The 19,105-nt window shown below is 49.0% G+C and overlaps 3 protein-coding genes and 1 non-coding gene across 6 annotated transcripts; 1 reads left to right on the top strand and 3 right to left on the bottom strand.

The window, feature by feature from the left end:
• Nucleotides 1–4: 4 nt before the first annotated feature.
• Nucleotides 5–3,133, bottom strand: LOC108941615 (mucin-2-like; the record flags this gene model as incomplete). Its single annotated transcript, XM_029254342.1, has 6 exons — nucleotides 2,738–3,133; nucleotides 2,243–2,411; nucleotides 1,859–2,127; nucleotides 1,546–1,682; nucleotides 477–1,281; nucleotides 5–294 (listed from the first exon to the last, which is right to left on the bottom strand). Coding segments are annotated over exons 1-6 (1,812 nt in total), but the record flags the coding sequence as incomplete, so codon positions are not given.
• Nucleotides 3,134–7,407: 4,274 nt separating this feature from the next.
• On the bottom strand, nucleotides 7,408–7,563 carry LOC114911118 (U1 spliceosomal RNA). Its single transcript, XR_003797897.1, has one exon. It is a non-coding gene; the product is annotated as a U1 spliceosomal RNA (small nuclear RNA).
• Nucleotides 7,564–9,044: 1,481 nt separating this feature from the next.
• kif22 (kinesin family member 22) lies at nucleotides 9,045–16,419 on the bottom strand. 2 transcript variants are annotated; one of them, XM_018764653.2, is made up of 13 exons: nucleotides 16,290–16,419; nucleotides 15,462–15,663; nucleotides 15,011–15,138; nucleotides 14,697–14,851; nucleotides 14,131–14,340; nucleotides 11,621–12,008; nucleotides 11,396–11,507; nucleotides 11,203–11,323; nucleotides 10,828–11,008; nucleotides 10,416–10,486; nucleotides 9,614–9,832; nucleotides 9,462–9,521; nucleotides 9,279–9,308 (listed from the first exon to the last, which is right to left on the bottom strand). In XM_018764653.2, the coding sequence occupies exons 2-13, from the start codon at nucleotides 15,659–15,661 to the stop codon at nucleotides 9,279–9,281; spliced, it is 1,875 nt and encodes a 624-aa protein (XP_018620169.2). In that variant the 5' UTR covers nucleotides 15,662–15,663; nucleotides 16,290–16,419. The 2 variants fall into 2 exon arrangements, with proteins under 2 accessions (XP_018620168.2, XP_018620169.2); XM_018764652.2 differs by having other exon boundaries at nucleotides 9,045–9,308; nucleotides 11,203–11,507.
• Nucleotides 16,420–16,470: 51 nt separating this feature from the next.
• On the top strand, nucleotides 16,471–19,063 carry pagr1 (PAXIP1 associated glutamate-rich protein 1). Of its 2 annotated transcripts, none has more exons than XM_018764655.1 (5): nucleotides 16,471–16,522; nucleotides 16,943–17,135; nucleotides 17,289–17,589; nucleotides 18,152–18,240; nucleotides 18,349–19,063. In XM_018764655.1, exons 2-5 carry the CDS (start codon nucleotides 16,946–16,948, stop codon nucleotides 18,588–18,590), a joined length of 822 nt encoding a protein of 273 aa, XP_018620171.1. In that variant the 5' UTR covers nucleotides 16,471–16,522; nucleotides 16,943–16,945; the 3' UTR covers nucleotides 18,591–19,063. The 2 variants fall into 2 exon arrangements, with proteins under 2 accessions (XP_018620171.1, XP_018620170.1); XM_018764654.1 differs by having other exon boundaries at nucleotides 16,503–16,601.
• The last annotated feature ends 42 nt before the right edge of the window (nucleotides 19,064–19,105 follow it).

A 19,105-nucleotide genomic window follows, 5' to 3' on the forward strand; every position in this document is an offset into this window, starting at 1 on the left:
GTGGGGTGGAAGAGGTTACTGGGGTGGTGGACGGTGCGGTTGAGGGGGATGGAGTGGTGGATAGTGCGGTTGGGGTGGAGGACGGTGTGGATGGGGAGGAAGGGGTGGAGGACGGTGCAGTAGAGGTGGATGAGGTGGGGGATGGTGTGGTGGAGGATGGTGTTGATGAGGTGGTTGAGGAAGAGGATGGTGCAGTTGAGGTGGAGGGTGGTGTAGTTGAGGAGGTTGGTGTAGTTGAGGAGGTTGAAGTGGGGGATGGTGCAGTCGGGGTGGGGGGTGGTGCGGATGAGGAGGCTGGGGTGGGGGGTGGGGTGGAAGAGGTTACTGGGGTGGTGGACGGTGCGGTTGAGGGGGATGGGGTGGAGGACGGTGTGGAAGACGGTGCGGATGGGGTGGAGGACAGTGTGGAGGACGGTGCGGTTGAGGGGGGTGGGGTGGAGGACGGTGTGGAGGACGGTGCGGATGGGGTGGAGGACGGTGCGGAGGCTGGGGTGGGGCGGAAGAGGTGGCTGAGGTGGAGGACGGTGCGGTGGAGGATGGTGTGGTTGTGGTGGGTGAGGTGGGGGAAGGTGAGGATGAGGTAGAGGATGTTGCAGTTGAGGTGGGGGATGGTGTGGATGAGGTGGGGGATGGTGTGGATGAGGTGGCTGAGGTGGGGGAGGGTGAGGATGAGGTGGCTGAGGGTGTGGATGACCTGAAGGATGTTGCAGCTGGGGTGGTTGAGGTGGAGGAGGGTGTGGTTGAGGTGGCGGAGGTGGGGGAGGGTGTGGTTGAGGTGGCGGAGGTGGAGGAGGGTGTGGTTGAGGTGGCTGAGGTGGGGGAGGGTGTGGTTGAGGTGGAGGATGTTGCAATTGGAGTGGTGGAGGTGGGGGATGGTGTGGATGAGGTGGAGGATGTTGCAGTTGAGGTGGCGGAGGTGGGGGAGGGTGTGGTTGAGGTGGAGGATGTTGCAATTGGAGTGGTGGAGGTGGGGGAGGGTGTGGTTGAGGTGGGGGAGGGTGAGGATGAGGTGGAGGATGTTGCAGTTGAGGTGGCGGAGGTGGGGGATGATGTGGTTGAGGTGGCTGAGGTGGGGGAGGGTGTGGATGATGTGGTTGAGCTAACTGGTAGTGTGGTTGAGGGGAAGGGTGGTGTGGGTGTGTTGGAGTTGATCCAGTCTCGATACGAGGACACCGCGGTGTACACTCCTGGCTGTTCCTGGGTGTTGCATCCACCGAACATAATCCCAGTTTGGACCCAGACCGAACCCTGTTTGACCACCAGCGGAGCTCCTTGTAACCCCTGCACATATGGAGACACATTTTCATCATGAGTAGGAAGAGTCAGACTGGAATTGAGCTCATGCGATCAATTTGGGTTACTCTCATTTTATACTGCTCCCTTTGGACTAAGGTTCCAGGTTCAAATCCAACATCTGAGTGTACAACTCTCGAAGAAGGTATTTATCCTAAATTACAGAGCTGTGTAAATGGGTGAAGAATTTTAAGTAGAAAAACATGATGCTTTGGAGAAAAGGTTCAGATAAATGAATAAATGTAAAGGTACCCTGCATGAGGTGTTGTTCCCTGGCAGCTGAGTGGTACAGAACTTGTTGTTCATGTTGAGATTAAAATTTTTATAGATGGAGAGACACACTTCGTTTCCCACCGCAGACATCTGAAACTGCAGCAGGTCGACGACGTCTGAAGAAGAGAGCAGCGAGGATTAACACGCTAAGATACGAGTGAGACGGAGATATAAAACGGTTCCACGTGATCCCATGTTGTCCGTATCCAGAGTCGAACCTCTATCCTTCCGTCATGATCCACGTTCCGTTCCCCCCTCGGCACCCGCACGTCTCTTTGCGCTAATTTCTTACCTTGGGAATCGATGGCCCCCCACCCGGTGACCCACATGTCGGTGCTGTTGTAGAAGGTGCTGCCGTTGGGCGCCAGACAGACGGGCTGGATGTAGTCGTTGAAGTTGACCGGGGAGGAGAGCTGGACCAGAGCTATAATGTTCTCATATGAATTGGTACGGAAATCCGGATGAAGGATGATCCTACTGAGGGTTCTGGACACCTCGTTTGGGTTGTTACCGCTCTGATTCTGTCGACCCAGATAAAAAAGCCAGTCGCCGGGGTTCGAGCTGCAGGAGACGGAAGGAGAGAGTGTCAGCGGGAGAAAACCAGCGTGTGTCTATGTTCCTGAGATCCGGCACTCTGGGAACACGTGTCACGCCGCACTCAAAGTTCATACAGTACCTGCCAAATACGAAGCAGTAGGCAGAAGTCAGGACCCACTGGTTGTTGATGAGGGACCCTTGACACGCGAAGTATCCCGTATCTGACATACTGACCACCCAGGGCCAGCTCCCCGGGGCGGCAACCGGCCCCGAGACCTTGCCAGTGTTCAGGGGGGCTTGACCGCATGCTGAGAGGGACGAGATGTGAGCAGGTGAACATGTGACTGACTGAAGAAGTGCAGAAGAAAAAGAAGAGAGCCGTGAACACGCTGACGCGCACGCACACACACGTTGGAGAAAATGCCGCTGCGCATAACCAAACTCCACTGCATAATTTCTAACTTTGCAGTTGGCTCTGATTTTTAATGCACTTTACAACAACGAGAAATATCATCCAGATGTAATAAAGGCGACACAGCTGGACACGTGCTCAGGATGACCTTTTCAGAATAATAAGTGTCACGCAAGTGTCGCCGATCCATTCCAAGTTATTAATGGAGAAAGTAAGACTCACCCTCAGCCAGAGCAGCCAGCAGAACCAGGGAGCAAAGACACTTGAGCAGAGCCATGGTGCGAGAGCTCCTGCCAGTGCGCGAGAGGTTCGTGCTACTTATACCTGGAGGCGCTTTCGGTTTCAGAAAACACCCATCACCCATTTATTACGAGGTTCGACACTAATAATGACAGCAAAGAATGTCCTTGTTGATGAGCTGCCACTCAAGTGACAAATCAGTTGTTGATCCACACCTTTTCTCCAAAGTAACTTCCAGTGTTAAACTACATACAGTTTTTGCCCATTCAAACAAAAAGGCATCACTCACTCACTCACTCACTCACTCACTCACTGGTTTAGGGTAAGTACCTTCCTCAAGGTGGGATTCAAACCCATGACCTTCTTGTGCCAGGGAAGCAGTTCCAAGCACTGCGCTACCAGAGCTCTCTACAGTTGTACCTGTGGTCACTAGACCACCGTTCTGTGTCCTTCTTGGGTCATCGTCGTCTCCTCTTATTTGGCCTTTTGACTATTTAATCAGAGGAGAAACAAGTTTCACAGAAAACTCTGGAAAAGGTCCTAATTCTCAAAAGTTCTGCTGTGTCGACAGGAATCCCGCCACACGACATTCATCAGTCACCTGCTATTGTCAGGAGTGCCGCTCAACAGCAGAACCTGTTTCTTCTGTGGAAAGAAGTGCGTCAAGACAGTAGAGCATCTCATCACTTGAGAACAATTACTATGTGACCCACATTTCTCACGGTGACGCCCGAGGGCCGCAGTTAAGTCCCGTAAGTTCCACACCTATTATCGCGTGAGAGAGACTGCTTCTTATTAAATTAAAATAAATGAAGACAAATAAAAACTTGCAGTCTGAATTATTGTGTGGTAAAGCTACAGGTCACAAGGACTTCACACACTTTGAAGCAGCACTACGGACACGTCACAGTTTCACACGGCAACCGGTAGCCACACATCTCGCAGGTGTCATGGCAAACAGGAGAGGTGGAGGAGGCTGGACCCAAGCGCAGGATCGTTTATTCACGATCGAAGGACGAGACGTGTTCTCCCGGTCGGGCGAACGCGACGCGGACGAGGGTCCGAAGTCGTGCAGGCGGTCGTTTACCGAAGAGCCGTGGAGCAGGACCGGGGAACCGCAAAGCAAGCTGCGTTCGAGACCACGGAAGGACCGCTTGTCTCCGGCAAGTGGGAAGAAGCTGAGAAGGGTTTTTACGGCCGAGGGCTCCGATCGAAAGCGGGTTCTGAATCGGAGCCAGGTGCTGCCGCTTGAGGTGCGGGCGCGGTCAAGACAGCGGCACGAGGCCAGAACACGCACCTTGGATAATTCTGGTAACTTCTAGAGTACGAGGGGCACAGTACGCAGGTCAAACCAGAAGAGACCTGTGTGTGGGTGTGTATGTGGTGTCAGTGCCCCTGCGATGCTGCCCTGGCTGTTGATGGTGCATCCACCCATCGGCTGGAAACCGTGAACGCACACGTAGTTTGGTGCTGCTCGGACAACCGGTGGGTGTAAACCGCACGTCTCCAACCCCCGCAGCCAGTGCCTCAGCCCTCAGCACCAGGCAGTCATGTCAACTGTGTTCTTAAGCGCTCTCCTGTGGCTGCTGCTCATCCTGGCTATCTGCCTGTACCTGCAGGCCCACCGCTGGATTTTTGAGCAACAGGAGACAATGTCCCTCACCGCTAGAGTCTCAGCAATGTGAGCTTCCCTCGTTATATTGCACTGCATAATCTGCACTTGTCAATGAATTTTTAATGGCACTCGTGAGGTTCCCCGCATTCTATTCCTGTAGTGACAGCTGCCCAGCCCTCCTGGGCATTCTAGATTAAAAAAGACTTTTAAATCAGTTTACAACTAATAATAACATGGTACATAGCAGTTAACTTGATGTCCCAGTTCACATAGATACATCTTGTTCATCATGAAACGTGGTCATCAGCGTCATTAGCACGGGGTGCTGGTTTCACAGCCGGCCGGCCACCTTATCATAAGGAAACAATACTCAGCAGGAAAGAAAGCTAGGAACTGATGACTTAATGAGATGATAAAGTTTTATACAGATAGAAAAAGCACAGTCAACAAGAATTTCACTTGTTATTGATATGTCTGGGGGGGCGCGGCAATGCAGCAGGGTTGGCCGGTGCCTGTTGCGTGGCAGGTCTGGGGTTCGAGTCCTGCTTGGGGTGCCTTGTGATGGACTGGCATCCCGTCCAAGGTGTTTCCCCTCCCCCTTCATCCTCGTGCCGTGTTTCTGGGATAGCTCCGGCTCACTGCGACCCCGCAAGGGACAAGCGGTTGTTGACATTGGTTGGTATTGATATGCCCAAGTGAACATGTAAGTCTAAAGCCTGGATTTAAAGGCTGAGACAGACGAGACATTCCTCACAGTAACTGGTAGACAATTCCACAGTTTAGGTGCTCTGTAACTAAAGCGGCACTCTCCTCTTGAGGTCTTATCGATCACAGGTACTTTAAGGTAACCCGCATCCAACGAACGAAGATTTCGTCCAGGGATATAAGAATCAACGATCTCACAAAGGTAAACCGGATCAATGCCATGTACTGCCTTATAGGTCAGAAGTAGGAGTTTACAAAAAACTCTAAATGTAACCACGAGCCAATGCAGAGATTGAAGTACCGGTGTTATATGGTCAAACTTGCTAGTTCTACTAGTGACAATTCTCGCAGCAGCATTTTGTACCAACTGTAGTGTGGATACAGTCTGGCATGGGCAACCCCGTAATAAAGCATAATAGTCCAGCCTGCTTGAAACAAAAACATGAACCAGTATTTCGGCATTCCGTCTACACGCAGGAATCGCAGTAATTTAGCTATGTTTCTTAACTGAAGAAAACACAGTCAGTTTTTTTTTCAAACTTTATCGAATAAAGTTATCAATAATACAGAACTAAAAGCTGCAGTTACTGCGCCATTGCGACATTGCTCTTCGCGCGGACTTCATTTTCGCTGTCCTTCGAAGTAACATTCCAGAGTGTCAAAAATGTATCTTTTTTCTGTCTCAGGGTTGAAAATTGTATAATTAAGACATGCTTCTTTTGGCATCTCAGGGGGACTCGTGGTAAACTGTCTGTCCTTTATAAAATATGCACTTTATTTTCAGTAGTAGTAGCTTGTAAGATTTTTCATGGGTCTTGTCCTTGACCAAGGTGTGTGTGTGTGTGTGTGTGTGTGGAGGTCTGGATCTTCCAACAAAATTTTATTTATATAATATAGGCCAGCTCTCTCTTTGCTGTCCTCTTCACTGTATTGCACTCATTGGCGCTGTTCTCAGGGTTTCGCAACTTTTCTCATTGCGAAGTGCAAGGAAAGCAAACAATTATGGCCTTTTTTTTTTTACTTTGATATGATTGTAATAGGCGTTTTTCTACAAGATAAATTATATTCAAAACTGTAAAAAAATTAATGAATTAATCCTAAAAACTGCCATGCCAATAATAAAATTTAAAATAAAACAAATTCAATACGACCAGCTAATGTAAAGACCGCACTGCAGAACCTTTAAAACGCTAAAGACAAACCCCACGTACGGGGAATATAAGGGGGTAATTGTGGCTCCCGGAGAGGAAAAAGAGGAGAAGCGCAGGGGCGCTAAGGAGGCTGGGAAGGCGGGTTTGAGGGGCATGGGCGTGAGGATAAGGGCTCCTCGGACCCGGAGCATTATTTCCCGTGTGTCGGTGCTCTAAAACACGTTCATTATGAACATTGTGTGTGTCTTTCTTCGTCCCACATATCCGAACCCAGATATGTATTTTGTGGAGGGGGCAATAAGACACAATATTTGTGCTTAAGGGGTGTGTGTGAGGAATTCCCTCACCTCATTCTACGAGTGCGGGATCTTTTTTTGAGACTAATAGCAGCATCAAGGCGAATGAGGGGGGAGAGAGAAGTGCCCCCGCCCCGCCCCGCCCCGCCCCGGAGCGTAACGCAATACTCCAACCGACTTTCACACCGAATACAGACTAAGCGCGAGAGGGTTTATTAATAAGCGCCGCAAAAGGCGACGTCGCGGTTTAAGTTGTGCTCTCAGCGTCACGTCGTTTCCTCGTTCGGGAAACAAATCGCTTGGAAATAATCGGATGATATTGAGGAGGCTTCGTATCATGTATGACTCCGACGAAGGAACCCAGTAAAGAGTGCAGATGGTAACTGTGCTTTTTGGAACAGAAGCCCGAGTTATTTTCACGACTATGTCCCGTGGTCCACACTTTTGAGATTGAACAAGTTAGAATACCTTAACAAGCAAAATGCAGAGATTTTCTCCCCAACACACTTTATTTCATGCCATAAGAATTAAAATACATTCAAAATGACAAAGACACACGAGTTTGTCATTGTAGCACCACTCCCTGCGTCACTAAATACTTTTGGTCAATAAGAACGAAAAACAAGTACTTTAAGAACCAAACCTCGAACGTTAAACTCCTTAATTTTCAAAGAAAAGGAGCGCAAGCCCCTAAAACACTGTACTCCACCCCAGCACTTAATACTGACAAAAAAAACACCCCGCGCCAGAAGTTCTTTAAACCACAGGACCGAAAAACTGAATAAAGCACCCACTATAATTCAGCACAAAACGCTGATACCCCCTAGCGGACCACCAGTGCGTTGTAAGCCGCACTAAATTCAATTTTTAGAGAGCAAAAATTAGGAGAAAGTGCGAAATTACTACTACAAGAAATTATGCAGTCGAGATTCCCACGTTTGGGGAATTCGCAGAGAACAACACAGCCAAAGTGCAATAGCTGAGCCTCCCCCTAAGGAAACTCCCTTTCTGATCATAGTATCTTCTCTGCCCGGTAAGTATAACTTGTCCGCGGTTCCCAGCGACACCTCCCTACAGGCCACATACACTCAAGTGACGGTGGGCCCGTCGGAGCCACGCCGCTGTGGACTGTTGTTCGCCCCCATTTCTTTCCAGTCACTCTTCGCTTTTTGCCGAACCTCCCGTTCGAGGTGCTGCGATAATTTCTATTCACAATCGTGTCGCTCCCATTTCCCGTGATGCCTCGGAGCTGCCACACCGATGGTGCTCATCGGACACGAGCACGTGCGCTGCGTGACGCGCACACACGTACCCCCGGTGAGCAGTAAACTGGCGTCAGAGTCAAAATGGGCGAGTAACGACGATAAGAAGAGGTTGCGGAGGCAAGTCCGCATGAACTGTGTGGCGTTTGAAGCGGACGGGAAAGGTGTCAAAACGGGCAAGACGCGGGTCGCACGAGTTTGTGAAAGGGCGCCCCCTGGTGCGGGCAGATGCGGGCCCTTTGCTCACGATATTATTGTCTTAAAACAAGTGTTCCCCTACCCTTTGAAACTTTTTAACGCAAAAGTATATAAGGAAGAACTCCCTCTTTCGCTTTCTGTTCTGCAGTATTGAAAAATGTCAAATAAAAAGCATAAAGACAAACCTGTGGCGGAGCTTCTCTTCCAAAGAAACTTACAGAACCACAGACTGAACAAAGGGAGCAGGAGCAATGAGGCACACGGTGGGAAGAGCCCTATGCACAGTGCTCCCATAATGCTTTGCATGTCTCTACACTTTTACTATATCTGCTACCGTATTACCACATGAGCCACGCAGCAGGCGGAGGCCCATTTGACCGCACAGGGACAATAACGAGCGATCATACACAGCTCACCTGGGCCCTTGCAGTTACCACAGGAATACCCTACAGCGCACACCGGTAAACCGTGCTCAAAAGCCTCGTGCTGTGGGATGAGGGACGGAACAAAGCCTGCAGAGCTCAGCAAACCGGTCATGTTTAAAATCTGCACTCAACTTCCCTTTCTAACGGAACGAGTGTGCGTGTGCGCACACCCACTTGGGTAGCATGTCAGTCTTACCTTTATTTATGTTCCTTACCACAGGTGCAGCATTGCAGTGTCAGTACTTGCGCCTTGTTTTACCCTTTGACAATGTATGAAAAGGCTCGGTGATTTACTCCTCTCAGAATGAGCTTGAGTATAAAATAAAATTTAAAAACAAAAAGTGACTCTCCCCCACCTCAGAATATTGAAGCTTGAAAACTTTATCTACACCAATTTGCAACCCTTCCGATATTTTGTTCGGGACAGCAAATTTGTTTCACAATAGCCAATATGGGGACAGCAGGTTTCTGTTGGTTACCAGTGCAGTTCATCTTCCCATGCTTGCTGAAGTTCAGAGTTTGTCCTAAAAATAAAGCTACCACCTTTGGTCAAACGTGAATTGTCATTTGAAACCATCCACACAGCCCAGAGTACATGGTTCAAAATGTAAAGGAAGCGATTTTATTCAACACTGGAGCATCTCCCGCTACTGGCATATGTACACATGAACTGAAGAAATAAATACACAAGAAAACTCAAGTAACATCCATTGTAAAAACACAGTTTCATCTCAGATGAGCAAGATGAAGAACAGGGCATTAATAAAATGGTTAAAATGTTGGAACAGTTCAGTATTAAGAAAGGGCACACATTGTCTCATGCACACACACACACACACACACACACACACACACACACACACACACACCTCTATCTTCCAATTGTGGAGAGTACATTGGCCTGTGAAGGAGAGAATGAGATTTAGAATTATGAAGTAAACTTTTTTCCAAATAAAGTATTCAAGACTGCGTGTTCCGACTGCGTACAGTAGAAAGTGGCTGCACACTGCTTTTGTGTAAAAACACTAAGTTTCACTGATGGAACCACACCTACCTTGAGGAAGGAGGAAAAACGCTTCACTGTAATTCCCTCTATGTTTTTCAAGTCTTCCACCTGGAGGATAGAGGAGTACAGTGAAGTGCTAAGTCACACCAGTTGTTTAGCAAAACACTGGCAGTTTCTCCTTCATCCACCGGACAGCGTACCTGAGAGAAGCTGCCGTGAACCTCCCTCCAGCCCATGATCAGCTTGGCCTTCTTGTCTCCGATGAGCTGCAGGGCTTTGAGCTCCTTCAGAGAACCACTGTTAAGCACCTCCAGGATGTGCTGTCGAGACTTTTCCAGGACCGCTGGTTCCAGCCGGGACTCCCAGTCGCGACCCAAAGCGCACTCATCCCCAGCCACGTTCTCCTTGCCACCCAAGGCCTGAGAGAGGAAAAACAAAGAGGAACAAAGACTACACAGAAGGTTCACACTCAAATGTCTGGCACTTTTCCATGTGAGCTACTGAAACACGGTACATTTAAAATTGACATTTTGACACAAAATGATAAGTCAATGATGTATTTTTAAGATATCTGTTTATGTAATGTACTCCATTGTTCTCTGATATGTACATCACTTTGGAGAAAAGCATCTGAAACACACACACACACACACACACAAACACACACACACACACACACACACACACACACACACACACACTTTCAGAACCGCTTGTCCCATACGGGGTCACGGGAAACCGGAGCCTACCCGGTAACACAGGGCATGAGGCCGGAAGGGGAGGGGGACACACCCAGGACGGGACGCCAGTCCACCGCAAGGCACCCCAAACGGGACTCGAACCCCAGACCCACCAGAGAGCAGGACTGCGGCCCAACCCACTGCGCCACCGCGCCCCCCCATCTGAAAACAAATAACTGTAAATGAGTGGTATGGAGTCATGACAAAGCCATTTGATGACCCTTAGTTTTTGGACTACGAACATACACACAAATATGCTGACCTCGCCATTCTGTTTACTCTTGACAGTCGAGCAGAGTACCGGCTTCTTCACCGCAGCAAGCTCCTGGGACACTGACACAGAAAGACAGCATGAGCATTAACTGTCCACTGTAAGTCTTAACACACACAACTTCAGATTGTCCCAGATGCTGCTTTCAGAGGGCGTGCATCACAACATGACAATTGCTCAGATTTCTGATGTTCTGGTATAGAGGGGAAAGCAGTTTTACCATGAGTGAGAGTGAGAGAGAGAGAGAGAGAGAGAGAGAGAGAGAGAGAGAGAGAGAGAGAGAGAGAGAGATGAGGGGTTGCATTTTGCCCTCCTGATGTGCAAATGTAGTGCTTCATGGCAGAGGCTCTGCAGTGGTGTCAGCATGAAGACGAGGCCCCCCCACCAGGGCACATCCACTGACCCAGCAGGGGGGACACCACAGCCTGTTGTTTCTTGGGCCTGGCTGCAGTAGACTGCTTCCTGTGGAGTTGGGGGAGGCTGTTCTTGAGCGCTGGGTCCTGTGGCTGTGGCCCTGCAATGCTGTTGGCCTCCCTCACCTGCAGTGCCCTGGATTCCAGCTCCTTTTGCTTCTCCTTCAGCTCCTGATGAGGGGGGAGAACAAACCAAAGACAGTGTGGTCACCAACCAGCACATAGTGCTCATTCCATTTCAGCCATGTCTACTAGTGCTACATGGTACTCATGCAGCTGTCATCCTGATGGAATCCACTGTGCGAGAGACAGAGCCTGGTCTTGGAGCAGACAACATTCCAGACTTGCTCCTTGATGGTTCTCACCTGGATCTCTTTGCGGGACTCAGCAACCGTCTTAAGGAGGTTGAGTCTTTCCCGCTCAGGAGTGCCCATCATTAGCTTCTCCAAGGCCAGCAGGCGATCCAGCACCGAAGACACAGGGGGGCTGAGAGCAAGAGGGTTACCACCAAAATAAGCACTACCACAGTGGGTCACAGGGCATTGGAGACACACAAACCTGCTTGGACGACTTCCCTCCTGTCCCTCTTTGTGTCCACCCTTCACTTTCTTATGGTGGGGCTCAGCTGTGCCTACAGATCCCTGCTCATCTCTGGGCCTCTTCCCTGGGACTAGAGGCAGGAGAGAGCAGGACACAAGTTTGCACGCATTGCCTGCTGAAATTGCACACAAGTAGCATGACAAGTGTGATGTCATGTTAGGAGGAGGCCTTTTCATTACTCACCACTACTGGACACTGTCTCCCTGACAAAGGGTCGGTTCACTATGAGTTTTGACTTGGCAGCAAAGTTGAGCGCCGTGAATGTGTCAAAGTAGTATTTGTACTCAGGTGCAATGTTCGTGATCATGACAGAGTGGGCGGAGCCCCCCAGGGAGTCCTGCAGCAGGCGAGTGAGCTTGCTGTCCCGGTAGGGGACACGGCAACCCCCGCCAGCATTCAGTGCGTCCACCACCTTGCTCAGTGTGAAGAGCGACAGGTTGATGGCTCCACTCTCTTTCAAACGCAGGCCCTGGTTGCCAGTACGCCGGTTGTCCTCTGAGCCAGCTAGGTCCACCAGGTACAGCTTGCCTGTCTGCTGTCGATGAGGAGGACTTTGCTGGGACCTCACCACCTGTGGGGAAGGGGGTTACAGGGTCCATTGAATATGGTAGTGCTGCAATACTTACTTTTATAGACACCCCTCGACTTGTGCAAATAGACTGTTCTTCAACCCCTTACATAAGTCAAAAGTTACATGTGTCAGATTCCCCCCTCCTCCGCAACCATTCAACACAGGCTAAGCTACCCTAAGCATTTGTTGCAAACACGGTATAAAAAAAATTACACAACAACTCTAGTAAATGTAAGACACATTAAGTATGGTAAGACATATCCTTCACCATTGTATTCGCAGTCAATACGGCTATACCAAGTTCCTATGCTAGAGAGCATAATCTGCCCACCTTCATACTTCCTTATTATTTTAAATTTCATCTCCAAATCGATTACTGTACACCTGCAAGATGGTTCTCGTTTTCCTTCAAGGGCACGTTTACCACCAGGCATTGTAAATATTGAAATAGGTTTTTAAAAAAAAAGTGCAAAAAAGCACAAGACTAACAAGAGGAGATGTGTTCACAGTTGAAATCACACAGGAACTGGCAAGATGCAGCTTCCTGCCTTGTCTGGCTACACCGACGTGCGCTTAACGTATTTCAGATGTCTTGGATAAAATAAAAGCGATATCCAAAAATGTGCGCCAGGAATTTTTTACGTAAATTCGGATTTAATAAATACATGGGAACGTAATCGTAAATACATGGGAACACGTCAGCAGGAGGAGAGGTTGGACGGTCTAAGCTATCACCACGGCCTGGATCAGGTGCTGCGTACAGTTTGTTGTGAGATAAGGGCAGATTTTGCAGGTGTATCTGCAAGACTGGGTTGCGGGTTCCGTATGTTGAGGACGACAGACTTGCGTCAATCATTACACCAAGCTTTTAATCAATGAAGTAGATGAAATGAAGGTTTGATAGACTTCAATAAGAGGAAGGACCAGCTGAGACATGAAGGATCTGGATGTTTTGGAGATGCCGAGTTGTAGGTGGTAGGCGATGACACATCCGGGCAGAGATGTCCGAGAGGCAAGCGGCAATGCGTGAGGAAATGTCTGTCACTCTGGGCGGAAAGAAGAGGAAGACCTGGGCATCATCAGCATGGCAGTGGTATAAGAAACCATGGGAGGCGATGACAGGGCCAAGTGAGGAAATGTAGATTGAGAACACCTCCCAGTTCTGAACTCTGCGGGTAATCGGGAGGCAGCCCCAGATCACTTCAGAGGACTTACACGATAAGTGGGACTCACACCATTTCAGTGCAGTTCCACTAATGCTAAGCTGTTCAAGAAGCAGCACCATGAGTGTAGTCACAGGCAGTGATAAACAGAATGGAAGTCAAAGCAGGACAGGACAGGTCAGGCAGGTATCTGGAAGGGGGAGCAGATCTGTACCTCCACCTCTGCCAGAGGGACAAGTGGTATGGGAGGAGCAGTAGTTTGTGGAGAGGGCTGCAGGTGTGCCTGTATTTCCTGTAGCTTCTGTCAGGGCCAAGAGGTACAGGGAGAAGTGGGACATGTAGGCCCAGAAGTAGTCAGCCTTCCTCACAGCAGACTGGCAGTTTCAGAGTCCCATGGAGAAGTTCAAACAGGATGGAGGGCTTAATGGATGAGGATACACCAGGTTGTTTTTGAGCACGAGCGCTTGGGTCTCTGATGAACATTTTGGTGCACGATCCCTCATACAACACGATGTGGACGGCTGAGCTCTAGTAGCAGCGGTGGCCTGCCTCGGTGGACTCTTACAGGTAGATTCTTGTCTTTGCACCCTGAGACTTCGCACCACAAGGCTGCTGCTATGCATCATCTGCTGTAATTGAAGCTGACCAGTTTATATCAGCTGAGAGCCAAAGCCAAAACTACCCTGTGATTTGAAGGAGAAAAAAAAAAAAGGGTACGATTATTCTAAACACCTGAATGACATGCAGTCTACAATACTATCGCAACACCCTGGTCTTTGCCATCCTGCTGTACCAATGAAAAAGGTGCAGTAAAAACGGCAACATCCTGGAAGTTATATTTGAGCAGAAATGTTTGTTTTATCATAATAATCATCAGACAGGGTGTGTTCAATATATGCAAGGAGCCATTACAGCTAATCTATACTCTCTACGAAGCTATGTTAGCCAGTGGGAGGCACCTTGATGAGCAGGATGGCGTGACTGCGGCTCGACCTCTGGTTGAGCTTGGTGGAGGCTGTAGTGCGGTTCAGGCTGGCTGGGAGGAACACCGTGTGGAAGTGGGAGAAGGATGTCAGTGGGGTGTGGGTCAGACCCGGAATGAAGATGTTCCTGTCCTTGTCCTCTCGGATGGGCAGGTCCTGCGAGCCAGGTGACAGTAGGTCCAGCACCTGGGGATGTTTGGGTAAAGAACGTGAAACACGACTGCGGCACCAAACCATTTCGACTTCTAACCGCTTTAAACCTAATGTAACAACTTGTCCCTAAAGTACTTTTAAATATTCTATTTCAGTTCTTGTGAAATTCTCTTGGTGGGCTACACACTTCAGCCGATGACAGAAACATTCTCAACCCAAGAGCGCACAGGGCAGGTAGAATACCTGGGATACTTTGGTATGGATGGCAGATGCGGAACCTAGCATAAACTCAAAAAACTGAGTACAAATAAGTAAAAAAATGTGAATTCTAACTCATATTTAACTCATAACTGGGTGTAATTATAAAACCTGCACTCTTGTCCAGGTACCTTCTCATTGTAGATCTCCAGGTAGGACATTCCTACACTGTACTCCCAGTCTTGTGACTCCTCCTCTCGCTCTCTCACCAGATGGAACACCTCTCTCACAGCCCGGGGAATGACCCCTGGCTGCTCTGAGCTGCCCAGCATTGTGTGCGTCTTCCCTGTGAATTAAGGGAACTTATTGATGGCTGCAGCCACTGACCCTCTGTAGGACATAACCTTCCAGCTGTTATTTTAAGAAACTTGAAAAATTACTCTCCATTGGACACCATCATTCCCTGTGCTGGGACAGACAAGGGATGCCAGGCCTGCTGCCGTACCTGCTCCGGTGGGCCCATAAGCAAATATGCTAGCGTTCTGTCCATTTAGCAGATGAGGGAGGACGGGCTTCACAGAGGAAAGGAATACCTCCTGCTGACTCGTCTGCTCTCCGTAAAACACATCAAACCTGGCACCGCAAAACACAAAACAACCCAACACATGCCATCACACACAGCCGGAAGCGAACTCACAAAAGTGCGCACACACGCAACCCAAATCATCAGAATTGTGAGGAGGATGAAAGAAAGAGCGAGGAACCAAGAGTGTGGTCTCTGCGCAGGTTCCAGCTGAAACACAGATCCAACCCGAAGTTGCAGAGACACGTTTACTTTCAGCATCCGCTACCAAATCCTCACCTACCTCACTGAGGCAAGGACCTGTTATGATGCTTTTGGCAGGAAAGAGCAAGAGGGGGCACAGAGTTTAAAACAGCAGCGCGGTTACACTGACTGGTAATGCAGGGTCTCCATGGCGTTCCTCCAATTGGTGATCTCCAGGCTCTGCGGTCCCAGGCCCCGGACGCACGGCCCCTCAGCCTTGTCATCGTGCGCCTCCATGTAGGGCCGCAGTCGCACGGCCACCCGCACCCGAGACACTCGTCTTGATGCGCCTCCTGTAGCTGCGTCGTTCACAGCCACACGCTGGGCCATGTCTGGGGAAAGCAGAGGCACAAATGCACCGACTCTTTGTGAAACGAACAACTTCTAACTTAAGAAGTGTCCCCAACCTCTCGAACCCACAACCCATAGGCTGGGGTCCCGACTTGTGCTGTTTAAAAAATGGGCTTTATTCATAATCTGTGAAGATATCATGTAAACCGCACGTCAATGAATGACGTCATTTAGTAAAGTAACAGCTTACTTAGTCTTCCAAGTACTTATAACATCAGTGATAGAACTAAAATATAACCTGACGCGGCGATGCGCAAAACAAGTCAAACCGTGCAGTTAGTTAACACACACAGCTGAGCTAGCAAAAATAATATAATAATAATTTACATAAGTAATATTTTTGCATAATAACACAGAAATGTCACACGCTTCCATTATTATTATAAGGAAAAAAAAAACTGAAAAGAGTCGTTTGAATATGAGTAGAGATACAAACATGCTTAACTTTTAGTTTTAATAACTCCGCGGAAGCCGCCGTGTGTGAAGCTCAGCTCAGCTGCTGGCGTTAAATCGCCTCCAACGAGTCCGAGCTTCACGAAACGAGTCTCGAGTCGAGGAACGAAAAGAAGAGTACACTGCAGCTTTCACCTGCGGACGAAACACTTACCTCTCAATGATATTCACACTAACACAGTCAAAATTTTAAACGAATTTCATGGGGATTTATCCGCAGTATCTTCCACACGTATAACTTTTGCGGCAGAGAGCTCCGCGAGCGTACGAACCGTTATCCAGGCGTCGCGCGACCACTTTCAAATGGCGGTATGAGAAACCGACCAATCAGAGCGCCTGACGTATATACGTCGCGACTGGACTTCCGGTGCCGACGCGACGCGACGCGTATGTCCGTGTCCATTCTTTTCGTGCTAAATGTGGAACAAGTAGAAACTTTAGTGTGAAGGGGAGCATTCGAGCGCTCGTTAGTATTCACAACAGTACTCTTTAAAGTATTGCTATGACTTAGGAATTGTAAACACAGGACGTTTGGCTGTATTGAAAATGGCGGGTTTCGGAACATGAAGCAGCCAGCTGTGTGTGTTGGGGGATCATGGGGGTGATTCTCTCTATAATTTAATTACAGCTGAACTACGTCTAGAAGAAAGAACTTCTCGTGAGAAGAACGCTTAGTTTTCCGCTTGTTTTGCGTTCAGACTGGTCACCTGATTTCGTAACGTTTATTTAAGTACTTGTTTCTGTGCATCCCAGGTGAATGCCTCCACGAGTCTGTGTCTGACTGTTTGCTCTCTGTCTGGTCTCCAGGTGATGCAGTTCGCAGAGGTCATCGACTCGTCCCTCAGAGAGGGCTTGGAGTCTCTGGGCACTGGAGACAAAGAGGCATCGGATACTGTGACCGAAAGCAAGGAGGACACGGTAGAGAAAGACAGAGGAGATCTGTGTGAAGAAGAGGCCAAAGCCAAGGAGGAGGAAGCAGAGGCTGAGGACGACGAGAAAGGTGGTGTGTTTGTGAAATAGTGGACAAATGGGAATAAAAGAAGAGCTTTAAATCCCATTTGTCCACTATTTCACTTGTAATACTCAGGATAGACTCATCCATGCTGTAGCAGATTTTTCCTCATACTGCTTTATTTCCCTTACTCTGATTTAGGCGTGGACAAGGAAGGCAGGGTGGCGGAGGACAGGCACGATGAAGAAATTAAGGAGGAAGGTACCAAGCAAGAGGAGCAAGAGTGGGAGGTTCCATACAGTGATGAAGAGATGGAGGATCCCAAAAACTGGACTCCACCACCAGCTGAGATCAAGCGCCTGTATGAGATCCTGGCAAAAGGGGAGACCCTGCAGCTTAACTGGGTCCCTCTTCCCCGCAGACCCCCCACCCCACAGTACACCCCCTCACCCGAGAGGGATGGGGCGGATTCCGAGGAGGAGCGAGAGGAGGAAAAGCACAAGTGAGTATCGGGTTTGGTTTGCCACATACTGCTGACACGTGCTCGTTTGGATATGGAAACTGTGGTGAATACACAGGGCCATTTGCCTCCGTGATGGAAGGCTTGTGCAGGACAGCAGCGTGACACCACAGCTCAGCTTTGATTCAAATGTCCACTGTGCAGAGGCCCGCTTTTGCATTGCACAAACCCGACGTATTCAAATGTCTTGATTTGCCTGGGGACTTGAGAGCGATGAAGGGAGACTGGGTGGTATGAGGGTAAAGGGTCAGAGAGGATGTTGGGACAACACATCTAGTAGGGTAGTGATTAGAGCTACTGCCTTTGGACCCAAAGGCTGCAGGTTTAACCCCCACCTCCAGTTGTAGTAACCTAGAGCAAGGTACTTACCCAAAATTTGCTCCAGTGAAATCACCCAGTTGTATAAATGGGTAAATAACTAAGTACCTTAATACTGTGAGTCGCTTTGGAGAAGAGTGTCAGCTAAGTGAATATGTAAGCAGCTTATTTCAAACTGTTTCTCTGGCTTTTTGGCTTCTCACTGCCACTCTGCTGTGTTGTGCAGTACCCCCACCCCTACGGAGTTCGACTTTGATGACGAGCCCGTGCTTGCTGCACCCAAAAACACGTACATTAATCGCCGTAGGACACCAGGTATGCTTTTGACACCACAACTGGTCCTATTTTTGTCCAGTGCAGTTCATTTTCAGACCAGTGCTCACATACAGACCACATGTTCACCTGCTCTCCCTTGTGGCCCAGGGTCCTCGGGCCGGCCTGCCGTGCGCAGGGAGGCCAGACTGGACAAGGTGCTCTCAGACATGAAGCGGCACCGCAAGATTGAAGAACAAATCCTGAGGACCGGCCGCGACCTCTTCAAGAGCGAAAGGCCCAGAGATGGAGAGGAGGTGCTCTCTCCCACGTCCCAGAAGGAGCGCGAGAAGGAAAGGGAGAGGGACAGTGACCCCAGCACCATCTTCTCCCCCAGACAAAGGCGCTACTGAGCGCTGTGTGAGGCCGCTGGTCTGACCTGACGTCTTTGCGAGGGCGCTGCAGCTGAGAAGTGAAATGGACCCAAAACTCTGCAGGAAGGGGTGCCCCCACCTTCACCCATAGCAGATGTTATGAGGCGGCTACAAGAGTTTATCTTGCAAATGGTTCGTCCCTGCAGCAGACACATATGCAAACATCAGCACATTAATTTGTATGGCTCAGAATCAGCTGCTTACTCTAGTCTGGAGGTAAATAAAATCTGATTCTGCCTCATTGTTTTTCAGCATGTAATCTGTGTAAGAAAGCGTCAACAGCCGAGTGTTGTTTTCTGCTGTTTCAGCCACCTCAGCTTGTACTTTTATACTTGTGAATAATTTATTTTTGTACAACTGTTTTCCTTTATTGTTGCTGTAATAAATTTATTTTGACATCACACAGCTGTTGGCAGACCTTTCAGCCTCTACATTGTGGGTGTTGCTTGATTTGGGTGTACAATGTACCTTAAGTATGAAATGTTAAAATGGAG

This window comes from Scleropages formosus, chromosome 8, assembly GCF_900964775.1.
Source record: "Scleropages formosus chromosome 8, fSclFor1.1, whole genome shotgun sequence".
In the NCBI taxonomy this organism is placed as follows: Eukaryota; Metazoa; Chordata; class Actinopteri; order Osteoglossiformes; family Osteoglossidae; genus Scleropages; species Scleropages formosus.